Source organism: Mytilus edulis, chromosome 3 (genome assembly GCF_963676685.1).
Source record: "Mytilus edulis chromosome 3, xbMytEdul2.2, whole genome shotgun sequence".
Taxonomy (NCBI): domain Eukaryota; kingdom Metazoa; phylum Mollusca; class Bivalvia; order Mytilida; family Mytilidae; genus Mytilus; species Mytilus edulis.
In genome coordinates, this window is record NC_092346.1 from 89,618,870 (window position 1) to 89,636,217 (window position 17,348).

The 17,348-nt window shown below is 32.3% G+C and overlaps 1 protein-coding gene across 2 annotated transcripts in view; it reads right to left on the reverse strand.

Annotated features, from left to right (window-relative positions):
* Positions 1-17,052, reverse strand: part of LOC139517727 (protein timeless-like) — a 36,679-nt gene extending 19,627 nt beyond the window's left edge. The window contains exons 1-7 of one of the 2 annotated variants that reach the window (XM_071309093.1): positions 16,940-17,052; positions 10,572-10,645; positions 10,104-10,141; positions 9,391-9,541; positions 6,878-6,972; positions 6,536-6,597; positions 5,503-5,677 (exon numbers count right to left, since the gene is read on the reverse strand). In XM_071309093.1, coding sequence (XP_071165194.1) covers positions 5,503-5,677; positions 6,536-6,597; positions 6,878-6,972; positions 9,391-9,505 — 447 coding nt within the window. In that variant the 5' untranslated portion in view covers positions 9,506-9,541; positions 10,104-10,141; positions 10,572-10,645; positions 16,940-17,052. The remainder of the gene's footprint in view (positions 1-5,502; positions 5,678-6,535; positions 6,598-6,877; positions 6,973-9,390; positions 9,542-10,103; positions 10,142-10,571; positions 10,646-16,939) is intronic. The other variant, XM_071309092.1, reaches the window with a different exon arrangement.
* Between the last annotated feature and the right edge of the window lie 296 nt (positions 17,053-17,348).

The following is a 17,348-nucleotide window of genomic DNA, read 5'->3' on the forward strand; positions in this document are numbered from 1 at the left end:
AATAAACAGAAACAGGAAATAAGACAATCAATACAGAGACATATGACATCATGGCAAATAAACAGAAACAGGAAATAAGACAATCAATATAGAGACATATGACATCATGGCAAATAAACAGAAACAGGAAATAGGACAATCAATATAGAGACATATGACATCATGGCAAATAAACAGAAACAGGAAATAAGACAATCAATATAGAGACATATGACATCATGGCAAATAAACAGAAACAGGAAATAGGACAATCAATATAGAGACATATGACATCATGGCAAATAAACAGAAACAGGAAATAGGAAAATCAATACAGAGACATATGACATCATGGCAAATAAACAGAAACAGGAAATAGGACAATCAATACAGAGACATATGACATCATGGCAAATAAACAGAAACAGGAAATAGGAAAATCAATACAGAGACATATGACATCATGGCAAATAAACAGAAACAGGAAATAAGACAATCAATACAGAGACATATGACATCATGGCAAATAAACAGAAACAGGAAATAAGACAATTAATAAAGAGACATATGACATCATGGCAAATAAACAGAAACAGGAAATAAGACAATCAATACAGAGACATATGACATCATGGCAAATAAACAGAAACAGGAAATAACACAATCAATACAGAGACATATGACATCATGGCAAATAAACAGAAACAGGAAATAAGACAATCAATATAGAGACATATGACATCATGGCAAATAAACAGAAACAGGAAATAAGACAATCAATACAGAGACATATGACATCATGGCAAATAAACAGAAACAGGAAATAGGACAATCAATACAGAGACATATGACATCATGGCAAATAAACAGAAACAGGAAATAGGACAATCAATATAGAGACATATGACATCATGGCAAATAAACAGAAACAGGAAATAAGACAATCAATATAGAGACATATGACATCATGGCAAATAAACAGAAACAGGAAATAAGACAATCAATACAGAGACATATGACATCATGGCAAATAAACAGAAACAGGAAATAAGACAATCAATTCAGAGACATATGACATCATGGCAAATAAACAGAAACAGGAAATAGGAAAATCAATACAGAGACATATGACATCATGGCAAATAAACAGAAACAGGAAATAGGACAATCAATATAGAGACATATGACATCATGGCAAATAAACAGAAACAGGAAATAAGACAATCAATACAGAGACATATGACATCATGGCAAATAAACAGAAACAGGAAATAGGACAATCAATATAGAGACATATGACATCATGGCAAATAAACAGAAACAGGAAATAGGACAATCAATATAGAGACATATGACATCATGGCAAATAAACAATCAATACAGAGACATATGACATCATGGCAAATAAACAGAAACAGGAAATAAGACAATCAATATAGAGACATATGACATCATGGCAAATAAACAGAAACAGGAAATAAGACAATCAATACAGAGACATATGACATCATGGCAAATAAACAGAAACAGGAAATAAGACAATCAATACAGAGACATATGACATCATGGCAAATAAACAGAAACAGGAAATAAGACAATCAATATAGAGACATATGACATCATGGCAAATAAACAGAAACAGGAAATAAGACAATCAATACAGAGACATATGACATCATGGCAAAAAAAACAGAAACAGGAAATAGGACAATCAATACAGAGACATATGACATCATGGCAAATAAACAGAAACAGGAAATAAGACAATCAATACAGAGACATATGACATCATGGCAAATAAACAGAAACAGGAAATAAGACAATCAATATAGAGACATATGACATCATGGCAAATAAAAAGAAACAGGAAATAGGACAATCAATATAGAGACATATGACATCATGGCAAATAAACAGAAACAGGAAATAAGACAATCAATATAGAGACATATGACATCATGGCAAATAAACAGAAACAGGAAATAGGACAATCAATATAGAGACATATGACATCATGGCAAATAAACAGAAACAGGAAATAGGAAAATCAATACAGAGACATATGACATCATGGCAAATAAACAGAAACAGGAAATAGGACAATCAATACAGAGACATATGACATCATGGCAAATAAACAGAAACAGGAAATAGGAAAATCAATACAGAGACATATGACATCATGGCAAATAAACAGAAACAGGAAATAAGACAATCAATACAGAGACATATGACATCATGGCAAATAAACAGAAACAGGAAATAAGACAATCAATATAGAGACATATGACATCATGGCAAATAAACAGAAACAGGAAATAAGACAATCAATATATAGACATATGACATCATGGCAAATAAACAGAAACAGGAAATAAGACAATCAATATAGAGACATATGACATCATGGCAAATAAACAGAAACAGGAAATAAGACAATCAATACAGAGACATATGACATCATGGCAAATAAACAGAAACAGGAAATAAGACAATCAATATAAAGACATATGACATCATGGCAAATAAACAGAAACAGGAAATAGGACAATCAATACAGAGACATATGACATCATGGCAAATAAACAGAAACAGGAAATAAGACAATCAATACAGAGACATATGACATCATGGCAAATAAACAGAAACAGGAAATAAGACAATCAATACAGAGACATATGACATCATGGCAAATAAACAGAAACAGGAAATAGGACAATCAATATAGAGACATATGACATCATGGAAAATAAACAGAAACAGGAAATAAGACAATCAATATAGAGACATATGACATCATGGCAAATAAACAATCAATACAGAGACATATGACATCATGGCAAATAAACAGAAACAGGAAATAGGACAATCAATATAGAGACATATGATATCATGGCAAATAAACAGAAACAGGAAATAGGACAATCAATATAGAGACATATGACATCATGGCAAATAAACAGATACAGGAAATAAGACAATCAATATAGAGACATATGACATCATGGCAAATAAACAGAAACAGGAAATAGGACAATCAATATAGAGACATATGACATCGATCATGGCAAATAAACAGAAACAGGAAATAAGACAATCAATACAGAGACATATGACATCATGGCAAATAAACAGAAACAGGAAATAAGACAATCAATACAGAGACATATGACATCATGGGATAAACTGACCTTTCAATTCTCAAGGCTAAATAAGTATTTTATAGGCTAAATACAAACTTACCTGTCAAGGTAGAATTGTAATCTGAGTGATACCGGTGTTATTCAAGTCACCATAAATGGTCAAAAATTTAAACATGTCAAAAGAATTTTGTGATGTTTCTAAACTTATATATATCTTTTTTATTAATTTGACCCCTCATTTAGAAAAGTTGTTCCAAATATAATGAATTTTCCCACTTTTGAGATAAAAATCTTAAAAATTTTCTTTTTTTTTTCAACAGTAAAATGACCCCTTGTTTTAGGCACAGTCTCTCAATAATGGGGGGGGGGGGGGAGGGGGGCACATTGTCCTTTAAATGATTTAATAGCATACAAAAATATAATATGTTACAACAAGTATTATGTCAATAAATTAGTGAAAAAAAATACTATTTATTATCTTTATGGTAGTACAGTAGACTCCTGCCAATCGGATACCCAAAATGTCAGCTAAAAATATCTGATTACCGGATATATTCAATTAGAAGATGAATGTATATTCATTGAATATTCTACAATAATAAGTAGATATATTGCTTAATATGTGATAGGGCTGGATGATTGATGGAGTGATTTTTATCAGTTACATCACCACGATGTTTGCGTAAATAATTATCAGCTGATTATGTAATGATTAATTTGTTTGCACTTAATTGCAGTTTTTAAATCCTATATTTATTAAAATAAATCAAATGTCCTGAAATATTTATGTGAATTATTATCTTCCATCCATAGTTTGTCTTTACTTGTTTAGTATAAAACAAATTAATATCCATTATTTACATTTTCACACAGGTAAACTAACTTGGCTATAAATAGATCAAAGCATGTCTGTGTAGAATCTCTAATCTAAAATTGTAATTGTTATCATTTTATTTCTTTAAATAATCAAATTTAAATTCATGAAAATAATCATGATTGATAAAATAGTATTGCATAAAGTTTACTTTTTCGAAAGACTATTTATGTTTAGGTCATAGTTCTAGAGGCTTCTTCACAAATTTGTAAACAAACCAATATGGCCGCCACACGTGATTACCTTTGCACATGTGAAAAAAATATTTCTGACAAAAGTCAGATTTCTCTTGTCAAAAGGGATTTATATTTATATTGTAATAAATTATTCAGAAGGAGGTATGGTACATTCAGTTTAGATTATATTTCTTATTCTATGAGCATTTAGAGTTTAATCAAAATTCTCCCAACAGCAATGTAGAGCGTACTGCTCTTGTCAACTGAGTCATATACACATACACGCGTAGATTGACTGGTACCGATCGTAATGTTACACATATATCATATAGCTTATGCCCGGAACGTAGTAGCGGGAACCAGGATAATACGTAGACAACATACATAACTAACGAAATTGAAAACGCTTACGGTTTCTCATTCATAAACCGAATTCCACTTTGAATTATAGAAAATGCAATATTAATCATGTTCAGTCGACCTTTCATTGTTATATCAACGTCTGAACTGATAAGAAATTTTTAGATGTGAGATAACACTCAAAATTGACCCGACCTCTTTCCACACGGAATACAAATAATGATAGTTTGTAATCAGGTTGACTGCTTATAATACAAAATACACATTAATAACAAGTAACAATACACACTGATCGTTTCTTTATTTCCCAATGTAAATGAAAGAAACAAAAACCATATCGTACCATAAAAAGGAGAGGAGAAAATTGAACATTTCCGGATCTATTTCTGGCCAAATGACCCCCTACATAGATTTGTTGGAAGGTGCGTATGAAAAGATGTACCTACTGCTGTTGTTTTTTTCTATGGTCGGGTTGTTGTCTCTTTGGCATATTCCCCATTTCCATTCTCAATTTTACCTCATGACTTGAAAGTCAGGCCTTAAAGCACTGCCTTTAAAAATGTGTCAAAAAGACAACAATCAGAACAAATTACAGAAAACAGCTGTAGGCCACCTACGGGTTTTCAACACACCTAGAACATGTCAACTTATAAAATGTCAACTTTTAAAATGTCAACTCAGAAAATGTCAACTTTGAAAATGCCAACTTGTTGGATAATCTATAATATAAAGATATGTCCACTGATTCAATTGCAGCTGTCCAAAGTAAAATCTACATTGTATCCCCTCACATCAGTTAAAGCTGTCACAATTATTGTGACAATAGTAAAATCTACATTTTATCCACTTATATCAGTTATAACTGTAAAAATCTCTGTGACAAAAGTAAAATCTACATTTTATCCACTAACAACAGTTATAAAAGTCATTATCTCTGTGACAAAGTAGAATCTACATTGTATCCACTTACATCCGTTATAACTGTCATAATCTCTGTGAAAATAGCCTGAATCAAGTCTTTATCATTGCACAGTTTTCTTGTGGTAAATAGCATTCTCTTCACATCAGGAACCCATGGCAATGTAACATCAACAGGTATACCCAATATCAGGCATTCAACTGGTTGGATCAGTGAGTTGAGCAACCTGAGGAAGTACATGTATATATCATGTATTAGTAGTAGGTTAATAAGGATTACACATATATATTTACTTTAACAGAATTGTAATTTAAAGAAGGAGGCTTTTTAAAAATCAGTGTGAATAAAAGTAGAAACTTGGGATATATGTCAATGCGACAGCAATAAGAAATTACCAAATAAAATCTTACAAGAGTTTGTGCTGTTGAATATTTAGAGTTTTCTGTGTAATGTTTCGTTAAGTGTTATTTTATTTGACATTTTTCTTTTATCCAGTGTTGTCTGGTTTTTAGCTTTCTGTGTAAATGTGTTGTTGTTTTGTTGATTTTCTTCGAGCCATAATGTTGTCTGGTGTTTTCTGTGTAATATTTTATGAATTTTTTTGTCTTTTTGTTGTTTTTCTTTGAACCATAATGTTGTCTATTTGTTTTTTTTCGCATGGTTTTTGATTGCTCTATGGCATTTTCTATTAAAGCAAAAATATTAAATATATGCCATCAAAGTTGCAAAAGGACAACGAAAATTACAATATAACTTCCACTTGGCTCTTGAACTTATGAATTAATATATACTTGACATAGAGTATATATGTCAACGAAGCAGCACTCCCACCAAACAGAAAAAAGATCTTTTAGAGGTCAAAATAGGGTCTTCAACTATTTATCATATGCTAGAATCTAACTGCTCACCAAAAGTGAGGGGTTTATTTTTTTTAATCCACTTCAAAACATAGAAACATATTGTAATGGTAATGAATGTCCAGTACATCTCTTATTAGTCCTTGACAAACATTATACTACAGCTTGTATCGGTACAGTGAAGTTCTGATACAATCCTACACATGAATAGTACGCGATTTTAATACCTTATTGCAGCACTGAATATCTCTGGTTGGTCTCTGACATACTTTATCAATGGAATGATATCCTGTAAATATATCAATCTGTTAAAACACATATTCAATAAAAATTCTTGATACACATGCACTAATTTGCAATAAGTATTTCAAAATACCCCAAATGCAGACTTACACTAGTAAAGATTATTTGTGTAGTATGATAAATATTAAATGGAGGGGGGTATCAGCAAATCTAAATGGCAAAATCACCCACCTTAAAAATTTGGCTTAATTACTATTATTGCTGAAATATGAAATCCTATACATAATTTGAGCATAATGAATTGAGTAACAATGTAATGTTATTACCAGTTCTATGATTCTGGAGAAACATAGTTGCCTCCTGTATGCTCTCTGTATGGGGTTCTCTTCTTGAAGGTTCTTTAAAAGTTCTATCAATGTATCTGAAATATGAGAAGTAATACTATAATTCTACTCTAATGCATTAAAATGTATTCTGACATGATTTATTTGAAACTGGATTTGTATGTAGGCTATTCCAATATTGTCATTTCTCTTCTCAGTGTTCAATGTACATGTATAGTCAAGTAATGGAATTCAAAGTCAAATCATTCTACATGTACACCCTCATGCCCTCACATGGCATGCATGGAAAAGAATAATTATATCAAAGAATAACAGAATAATCATAGTGCTTGAAGCACTCAACTGTAATGATTGCTTCAAATTATCAGTGGGAAGTAAAATTGAATATTGCATTGGTTGTAGTTGACTTAACAGCTATTCTAGACAAAGGAAGATAACTCCAATTTTTTAAGATGAGTTTTAACAATAAATTAACATAATTTTTATTTTTTGAACATACATTAGATTCCTACACCTTGCAAAAGTTATGTATTTTTTTTGACTAAGTGTAAAATAATTTTGAGCCTTGAATATATCTTTCTGGAAAAAATGCAATCTTTACCTAAAAATCAACCGAATATCATAGAAAATCAAGTAGAAACTTGTTCAAATTAAACCAATTTACATTTCATGTAACCAAATTCATGATCAAAGGAATATATTTTTAGATTTATTTTAGTTTAAATGAAAGTGCATCATCAACAATTTATAAGTTAAAAGTCTGTATTCTGGAATTTCCTACAAGATCAATAAATTTTCATGCCACCCATCAGCTTCAGCAGGACGGTCACCAGCTTCATCAACAAGGTGTTCATTTTCATCAGAAAAATCATTTTCACTTACATTTTCACCATCAACAACATCTAAATCACCTATCCCAATTTGTGCAAGCCTATCATTGTACCGCTGTGCAGCTGCATCAACTTCATTTTGCGAAAATCCGTCAAACTCTTCATCCAAAGATTCAGACATTTTTTTAAATTTTCACCCAGACGACAATACTACGTTTTTCACAACTATTTTACTATGGAACCGCCTTTTAGCCTAGAAAAATTTGATTGGCTGCACAAAAATATGGATTTCCTTATTTGGGAGAACACCTGCACATCGTGTGAAATTTATTTGTCGGCAAAAACTGTAAACTTCCGATCGTCAACAGAGCATAAATCAACAACATGCAAAGATGATACATAAAGAGACAGCCATTACTGGCTTAACTTTTTTATTAAACAGTCCTAAGTAAATATTATTAATTTTTAAAACAGTGATACATAAATGGTTTAAATATTTTGTGTGTAAGGTAATGAACTTTCATTTTTCAAGCGATCAAGTTGACTACACATGTCAACAAAATTGAAAAAACTGTGGCATATTATTTTATCATGAACGCAAATCAAAAGTACGAAGAAATGAGTAACAATGACTTTTATTGTCAAAATTTATACATAATATTAAAAATTGAAACCTGTTAACACATTGTGGTAACGTACGCTTTACAGCTTTACGTAATTGAAAAACTGAAAGTAGGTCAGAGTATTTTTCGTTGTCCATGATGCATTCAAGCATCACACGGCCGTAGCAAGGTGATGCATTCAGGCATCATACGGTGGTACCCAGGTGATGCCTTAAGGCATCATACCCCTTGAATGGGTTAATGCTTTGGTTTTCGAGTTATAAGCCAAAAACTGCATTTTACCCCCATGTTCTATTTTTAGCCATGGCGGCCATCTTGGTTTGTTTGCCGAGTTACCAGACATAGTTTTTAAACTAGATACCCGAATGATGATTATGGCCAAGTTTGGTTAAATTTGGCCCAGTAGTTTCAGAGGAGAAGATTTTTCTAAAAGATTACTAAGATTTACGAAAAATGGTTAAAAATTGACTATAAAGGGCAGTAACTCCTAAAGTGGTCAACTGACCATTTTGGTCATGTTGACTTATTTGTAGATCTTACTTTGCTGAACATTATTGCTGTTTACAGTTTAACTCTATCTATAATAATATTCAAGATAATAACCAAAAACAGCAAAATTTCCTTAAAATTACCATTTCAGGGGCAGCAACCCAACAACGAAATGTCCGATTCATCTGAAAATGTCAGGGCAGATAGATCTTGACCTGATGAACAATATTACCCCATATCAGATTTGCTCTAAATGCTTTGGTTTTTTAGTTATAAGCCAAAAACTGCATTTTACCCCTATGTTCTATTTTTAGCCATGGTGGCCATCTTGGTTGGTTGGGCTGGGCACCGGACACATTTTTTAAACAAGATACCTCAATGATGATTGTGGCCAAGTTTGGTTAAATTTGGCCCAGTAGTTTCAGAGGAGAAGATTTTTGTAAAAGTTAATGCAGGACGACGACGGACGACGACGACGGACGCCAAGTGATGAGAAAAGCTCACTTGGCCTTTCGGCCAGGTGAGCTAATAAAAGGAAATTTATCAAAAATACCTTCACAATCATCTGATGTGATGTATTCCCCATCTTCTAAGTAACCAAGGTTACTACACATGCTGTTGACCCCAACATTCATGATACAATGTGATCCTCCTCTGTTCCAATCCATGCTGGTGGTTTGATTATTATTGGCTTTTAATGCTTTCTGAAACAAAACATTTCAATATTAAACAACGTCACATGCAGAAAATTTTAGACACTGTATATCCGTGGTATTTAGTTTAATCTTGCATCAAATGACAATGTGTTTACATGGGAAATGGAAATACTGACACAAATCCTTAACATTATTTTAATTATAGAATGTGGAATGTTGTTGTTTTTGGTAAACTTATGGGCTAAATTTTTTTATTGGTTACATTGTAGTGTGTTAATTGTTATTTGGGTATACCTTTTTTAGTCATATCTTTCGTCCAGTGACTTAGTGTGTACATAAGACAGAAGTAACCAAAGTCTTTATGTTATCACAATTAAGAGAAACTAATAAAGCATTTTCTTTTCCAAATTTATCTCCCGACTACACTGTTCCTGTGTTTAGTTTCAGAAAACCGCATGCCTTTGATTTAATTTATATTTTTTTAGGAACATATACATGTTACATGCTATATCTACTTTGGAATCTACCTGAAACATTTACCACTGATCGTTCAGCAACCAACAAACAATTAATCTAATAAAAAAATTCTAAGTCACATTAGAATGGTTACCTGTTAATAAGAGCCATCTTGGGAATGGATGCAATTAGCTTAAATCGTAAAAAGAAAATATAAATGTGACTATTGACACATGAGCAGGTTTAGATAACAACATTAATAATGTTAATTTATGTAATTGTACTTTACTTGACAAACATATTGAGCACTTTTATTTATTCCAACAACCATTTCTTGAGTTGTTATCAATACCAGATATTATGAATGTGTCAACAATAAAGAAATACGTCAATCTCACTACCTTTATAATTATACACACAAAATTAACACTATATTATGCGTCAACGATAAATCCACGTTTATAAATAAATCCTGAAAGTTTTTTTTAAATAAATTGGTAATGTACTACTTTTACAAATAAACTATTTTCACTTGTATTCCCTATTTTCTATCTAATCAAATTACTTAATATCAGGTGTAATCTTATGCTAACAACTGTATTGTGCGTAATTATCTACAGACCTTTGAAAAATCTGTATTGATTTTCAGCTTCAGCTAAGATAATCACATCTTACTGTTATGTAGAGGTTTCCATTCTGCAAAATAAAAAGGTGTAAATCACATGTCATGCTTTGACATTGTTTCCATTTGTTTATTTCTTCTGATAATTACATTAGATGTATGTTTCATTATGATACTTTATTCTGATTGGCTAACTGCACAGAAATTATTTACAATAAAAATCATCAAATCATGTTTGATCTTTATGTAGAAAAACAATACCAATGCAATGCAGTGACCTATAAGCATGATAAGTGTTAATTTCTGTGTCAATAACTATCCTAAATAAAACCAAATTTTGAACTTTCATCTATAAATACTACCGCTTGTGATCATAAATAAAATGTATCACCTTGAAATGTAATCCCCTCAAGTCGGACAATAGAGGCAATCCTTTAGAGTGATGAAATAGGTGTTAATTGCCCTTTGGGTGATAACTGTTTGGATAGAATAAATAAATAATAATAATAATAAAATTCTTTATTTAACGAAGGTAACACATTTAACAATTACATGTTAATCTTCCATGAGGCCTTCAAAATACCCCAAGCCGTCACTTGTGAGACATGATAAATACCACATGGTCTGCAATGCAAGGAGAAAATGTAATCAGAAAATCATAAAAAAAATCGAAATATATGTTTGCAAAATGAAAATTCGAAGAAACAAACAATTTTTCTTTTTTAAAAAGAGGTTGAGTCGTATCTTTTGATGAATTTCAAAATATTAGTATTACTTTAAAATTTTGATTTTGAGCTAATTAAGTTTTGTACTTTCTTTAGAAAGTGATCATAATTGGCTTTAGTTTATGTTTCATCCATTTAATGCATTAAAAAGCCATATTCATTCCCAATCTCTTGTCAAACATTGTTTCTTTTTCATATGTTTCATTGCTTTCGGTGGTCATTGACTATTTTAGTGTAAACTACATTTGTACTGATCGGAACCAGACCAGATATGAAAAAATCCGCATTTTACGATGATAACTACATATGCACAAATGGCACAGTAGACGGAAAACAATGATACCTAAAGAGAAAACTAAGCATAAACAGACTATTTGTTAACTTTTTTAAAAATATGTATCATTTTGATAAAAAGAAACAACTGGGACTAATTCATTGAGTACCATGAACCAATATATTTCATAGACATGTTAAAGAAAAACTTTTAAATTTTAATTTTTATTGCTATATGATACTTTCTCTTCCCTTTTTTTTTTTTTATAAGAACCAGTGTTTTTTCCTACATATTTAGTGCAATTGTATCTATACAGGTTGCACTATAATAAACCATTCATTCATTTAGCTGGGTAGGTAGGGTAACTGGAACCACACATATATTTTTATTTGGCCCAAGAGGAAAAAAATAATTCTGGAACTATAAATGAATATAGAAAACATAAACTTCTTGTCTTATTTGCTCTAAATACTGGAGTTTTTGAGATATAAGCCAAAAACTGCATTTTACCCTGTGTTCTATTTTTAGCCATGACGGCCATGTTTTTTGACGAAATAGAAAATAAAACACAAACTTTATTTTATACACCCTACTGATCATTCAGTTGAAGTTTGGTTGAATTTGGTTGAGTAGTTTTAGAGGAGAAGATTTTTTAAAGTTAGCAAATATGATGAACAAATTGTGAAAAATTGTCATTAAAGGACAATAACCCCTTAAGGGGTCAATTGACAATTTTGGTCATATTAACTTATTTGTAGATCTTACTTTGCTGATCATTTTTGCTGTTTACAGTTTACATGTATGTTCTATTTTTAGCAATGGCAACCATGTTTGTTGATAGATCAAAACTTCGGATACAATTTATAAACTAGATACCTTAAGGAACATTCAGTTAAAGTTTGGAAGTATTTGGCCTAGCAGTTTCACTTTTTTGCATTTCAAGTTGATTCAAGGAACAAAATGAATTAAAAAAAAATTGAACAGAATTTGATTTATATCCTTTGAAAATCTTTTAAAAGATATGAGCCATGAACAACTGAATTGAGTTGTGTCACAGGACTTAGGTTCTAGTTTTTATCAATGCTAAAGTCTCATCATACTTTGCACATGAGGCACCATCTGATTGGCCTCTAAATGTACACTCATTGGATTTTTATCCTATTTTTTTTAAAGTTGAAAAAAGTTTATTCAAATGCAATCAATAAAAAGAATATGAGGCATGATTGTCAATAAGACAAAAGACCAAATGACCAGGGGCCTAGCTAGAATGAAACGATGTGCAAGCAAAAAAATTTTGGGACCCTTTTATGAAGAACTAGAGGCTCTAAAGAGCCTGTGTCGCTCACCTTGGTCTATGTGCATATTAAACAAAGGACACAAATGGATTCATGACAAAATTGTATTTTGGTGATGGTGATGTGTTTGAAGTTCTTTCTTTACTGAACGATTTTGCTTCTTACAATTATATCTATAATGAACTTTGCCCATTAGTAACAGAGAACTATATTTGGTAAAAATTTACATAAATTTACCAAATTAATGAAAATTGTTAAAAATTTACTATAAAGGGCAATAACTCCTTAAGGGGTCAACTGACCATTTTGGTCATGTTGACTTATTTGTAGATCTTACTTTGCTGAACATTATTGCTGTTTACAGTTTATCTCTATCTATAATAATATTCAAGATAATAACCAAAAACAGCAAAATTTCCTCAAAATTACCAATTCAGGGGCAGCAACCCAACAACCGATTGACCGATTCATCTGAAAATTTCAGGGCAGATAGATCTTGACCTGATAAACATTTTTATCCCATGTCAGATTTCCTCAAAATGCTTTGGTTTTTGAGTTATAAGCCAAAAACTGCATTTTACCCCTTTGTTCTATTTTTAGCCGTGGCGGCCATCTTGGTTGGTTGACCAGGTCATGCCACACATTTTTTAAACTAGATACCCCAAAGATGATTGTGGCCAAGTTTGGATTAATTTGGCCCAGTAGTTTCAGAGGAGAAGATTTTTGTAAAAGATTACTTTAATTAACGAAAAATGGTTAAAAATTGACTATAAAGGGCAATAACTCCTAAACGGGTCAACTGACCATTTTGGTCATGTTGACTTATTTGTAGATCTTACTTTGCTGAACATTATTGCTGTTTACAGTTTACCTCTATCTATAATAATATTCAAGATAATAACCAAAAACAGCAAAATTTCCTCAAAATTACCAATTCAGGGGCAGCAACCCAACAACCGATTGACCGATTCATCTGAAAATTTCAGGGCAGATAGATCTTGACCTGATAAACATTTTTACCCCATGTCAGATTTGCTCTAAATGCTTTGGATTTTGAGTTATAAGCCAAAAACTGCATTTTACCCCTATGTTCTATTTTTAGCCGTGGCGGCCATCTTGGTTGGTTGACCGGGTCACGCCACACATTTTTTAAACTAGATACCCCAATGATGATTGTGGCCAAGTTTGGTTTGATTTGGCCCAGTAGTTTCAGAGGAGAAGATTTTTGTAAAAGTTAACGACGACGGACGACGACGGACGACGGACGACGACGACGCCGGACGCAAAGTGATGGGAATAGCTCACTTGGCCCTTCGGGCCAGGTGAGCTAAAAATGGGGTTTTTTTCGGTTTTCGGTCGTAGGACGGTTAAAAGAGGAGCTTTATGTAGATAGGATAAGAAAATTATGAATGTAAAACTATTAATAAATCTTCTGAATAGAGTAATATATAAACAACACATCATTTGTGATACATAATTTACTCAAAATTGTCCAAAATCTGCTCTTCGGGTCTAGGCAGAAACCAACTTCTCTATTACTTTGTCAATATTCACACTGAAATCCAGATTAATATACCTTAAATGCGTCAAATGCTACTGCCGTAAATGCTACTGTCATTCAATGTTCATCGTACATTTGTTTTCAACATACGAAGTACACTGATAGATCTCCATGGTAGCACTCGCGATATGTTATACTGGCAGCGTGCGTGTTCGGCATCAAGCGACTTCCCAATTGAATTCGTCAAAATTACATGCCAGATCAGTTTCGTATGTCTCAGACAATGTTGAGATTTGTATGTTTGTTATATTTCCTACAAATACGATGAAGCACATACAGCGCAAAGAAGCGATTTTTTGAAAATACTAGACGGGACTCCATTCTCCAGTTCCCTTATCATATGGTCTATGAACGCAAAAAATAATGAGACTTTCCAATACTGTTTTGGCGTGTTTACAGGGTCATTGGCTCCGGTAGTCTGTCGACCACATCGCCTCAGCATATTTTCAACGATATTTCAAAGGATTCTAATAATTCTAATGCCGATTGGTACATATCATTCCAAACTGATGAACTGTACCCTGTATTATGTGCTCCAAAACTACATATCATAGACTGAGTATTACAAATTCAAATCTTGTAAAAGATACAAGTTACTGTCCGATTTTGACATAATCTCCAATAAAGCTTTTATTTCGAAACCAAATGCCGTCATTTAATGATATTTAATCAATTAAAAAAGTGACAACATATGTGTTTCCTTCTAACATTCAGTTTATAATTTTTTATTTTGCCTTTTTTTTTTTGCATGCCGAATCGATGTGCACGCAACTGCGTTTCAGCGTATAGGGAGCTACGCGCCTGACTATTACAGAAAGAGTTGCAAATCGAATATGCATCGAGGGCATTGACTACATCGCAGAAAAATTGGGCACAAATAGAAAAAGAGCTATACGCCATCGTATTCGGGTGTGAAAGATTTCATCAGTATGTATACGGAAGGACAATTGAGGTAAAAACAGACCATAAACCTCTAGAAGCAATATTCAAAAAGCCACTAGTAAACACGCCTGCCAGAATACAAAAACTTATGCTACGACTTCAGAAGTATGACATTAATGTAGTGTACAAACCAGGAAAATTGATGTACATATCAGACACTTTGTCAAGAGCTTACCTTAATGAGTTCGACAACTCATGTGACAAGGACATAGATGCTCAAGTACATTAATTGGTAAAACATGTGTCTGTATCAGAGTCGAAAATGGATGAATTCCGAAGAGAAACAGACTGTGACGATACATTAACAGAGCTAAAGAAAACTGTAAAGGATGGATGGCCCGAGAGCAAGTCCGAAATAAACGACAAAATTAAACCATATTGGGACTACAGAGAAGAAATTCATGAAGCACAAGGATTAGTGTTCAAAGGAGAAAAAATCGTAGTGCTGTTTGCTTTAAGAAAAGAAATTCTGCAGAGAATTCACGAGGGTCACCAAGACATAGAAAGATGTAAAAACAGAGCAAGGGATGTTTTGTTCTGGCCCACAATGCAATGTCAAAACCAATAGAAGACATTGTCCAAAGGTGTGACATATGCAAGCGATTTCAGAACTCAAATGCAAAGGAACCAATGATTAAAGCCGAATTACCATCGCGACCGTGGGAGAAAGTAGCCACAGACGTGTTTGATTTTAAAAACAGACAGTATTTATTAATTGTGGACTATTATTCATTAATTCAAAGTTTTTTTTAAGTTAGTATCCTGAACAATTTGACCAGTGATACAGTCATTATGAACATGAAGTCGTTATTTGCACGACATGGCATTCCAGAAGTACTTGTATCTGACAATGCAAGGTATTATACAAGTTCAAAATTCCAAGAATTCGCGAAATCGTGGGAATTTAAACATTTTACGTCGAGTCCGAGATACCAACAAAGCAATGGATTACTAGAAAGAACAGTGCAAACCGTTAAACAGCTACTAAAGAAAGCTGATTATTAAGGAAAAGATCCGTATATATGAGTATTTTGAATTTCAGAAATACTCCGTTAGACAGTGACATGCCGTCGCCATCTCAACTATTGATGGGTCGATGTTGTAAAACAAAATTACCTATAACAAAGAAGTTGCTGAGAACTGAAGTTCCGGCAAATTCAAAGAAAACTTTTGATAAAAAACAAGAGAAACAGAAACTGTATTATGTCATGATAATAAAACAAAAGAATTATCAAAATTGAACGTTAATGACAATGTATATGTTCAAAGAGAAAAGTAGCTAGCTTATTTGTTTGAATTGCTACAAAAAGCATGATTATCGGTACCTCGATTCCATATTATCCCCATTGTAATGAACAGAAATCAAAAGGCTAATGGCATTAATTTAATGCCAGTAATGTTAACGACGATATTCATTCAGATACAGAAATTATGTATTAAACAAAACTGTCAAAAAAATAATTATGACTATAGTATAAACGATATCATGATGAGCCGAAGTTGAAGTTAAAAGAAAAAGAAAATACATTGTTAACATGTTACTTTAGCAATACATATCGTTAAATTGTTACCTCTTTAGATTATTTCCTCTCAAAAGGTATGATATAACATTGTCATATATATCAATAATTATATTACTGAGGTCAAGGACATTTCATCTCTATAATAAAACTAGAGGTGATCCGAAAGATGACATGTGTGTAATTTTCACGTTTTTACCTTCTTTATATAATATAATACCTGTTCTAGGTCACGCTATTTATGTATTAAACAGGTCGGGAACTCTACCATGAATTAGCATACTTATCAGGTGGAAACCCGGCCCCGGCGCCATAAAACTTTTTTTTGCTGAGTAAAAAAATATTCTCAGAATGAATTATTTTACTCAGCTAAGAATGAGAACTTTTTTTATCCTCCATAAAGAAATATTCTCAACGTTGAGAATATTCTCAGCTGAGAATTTTTTTTCTCAGTGATGTA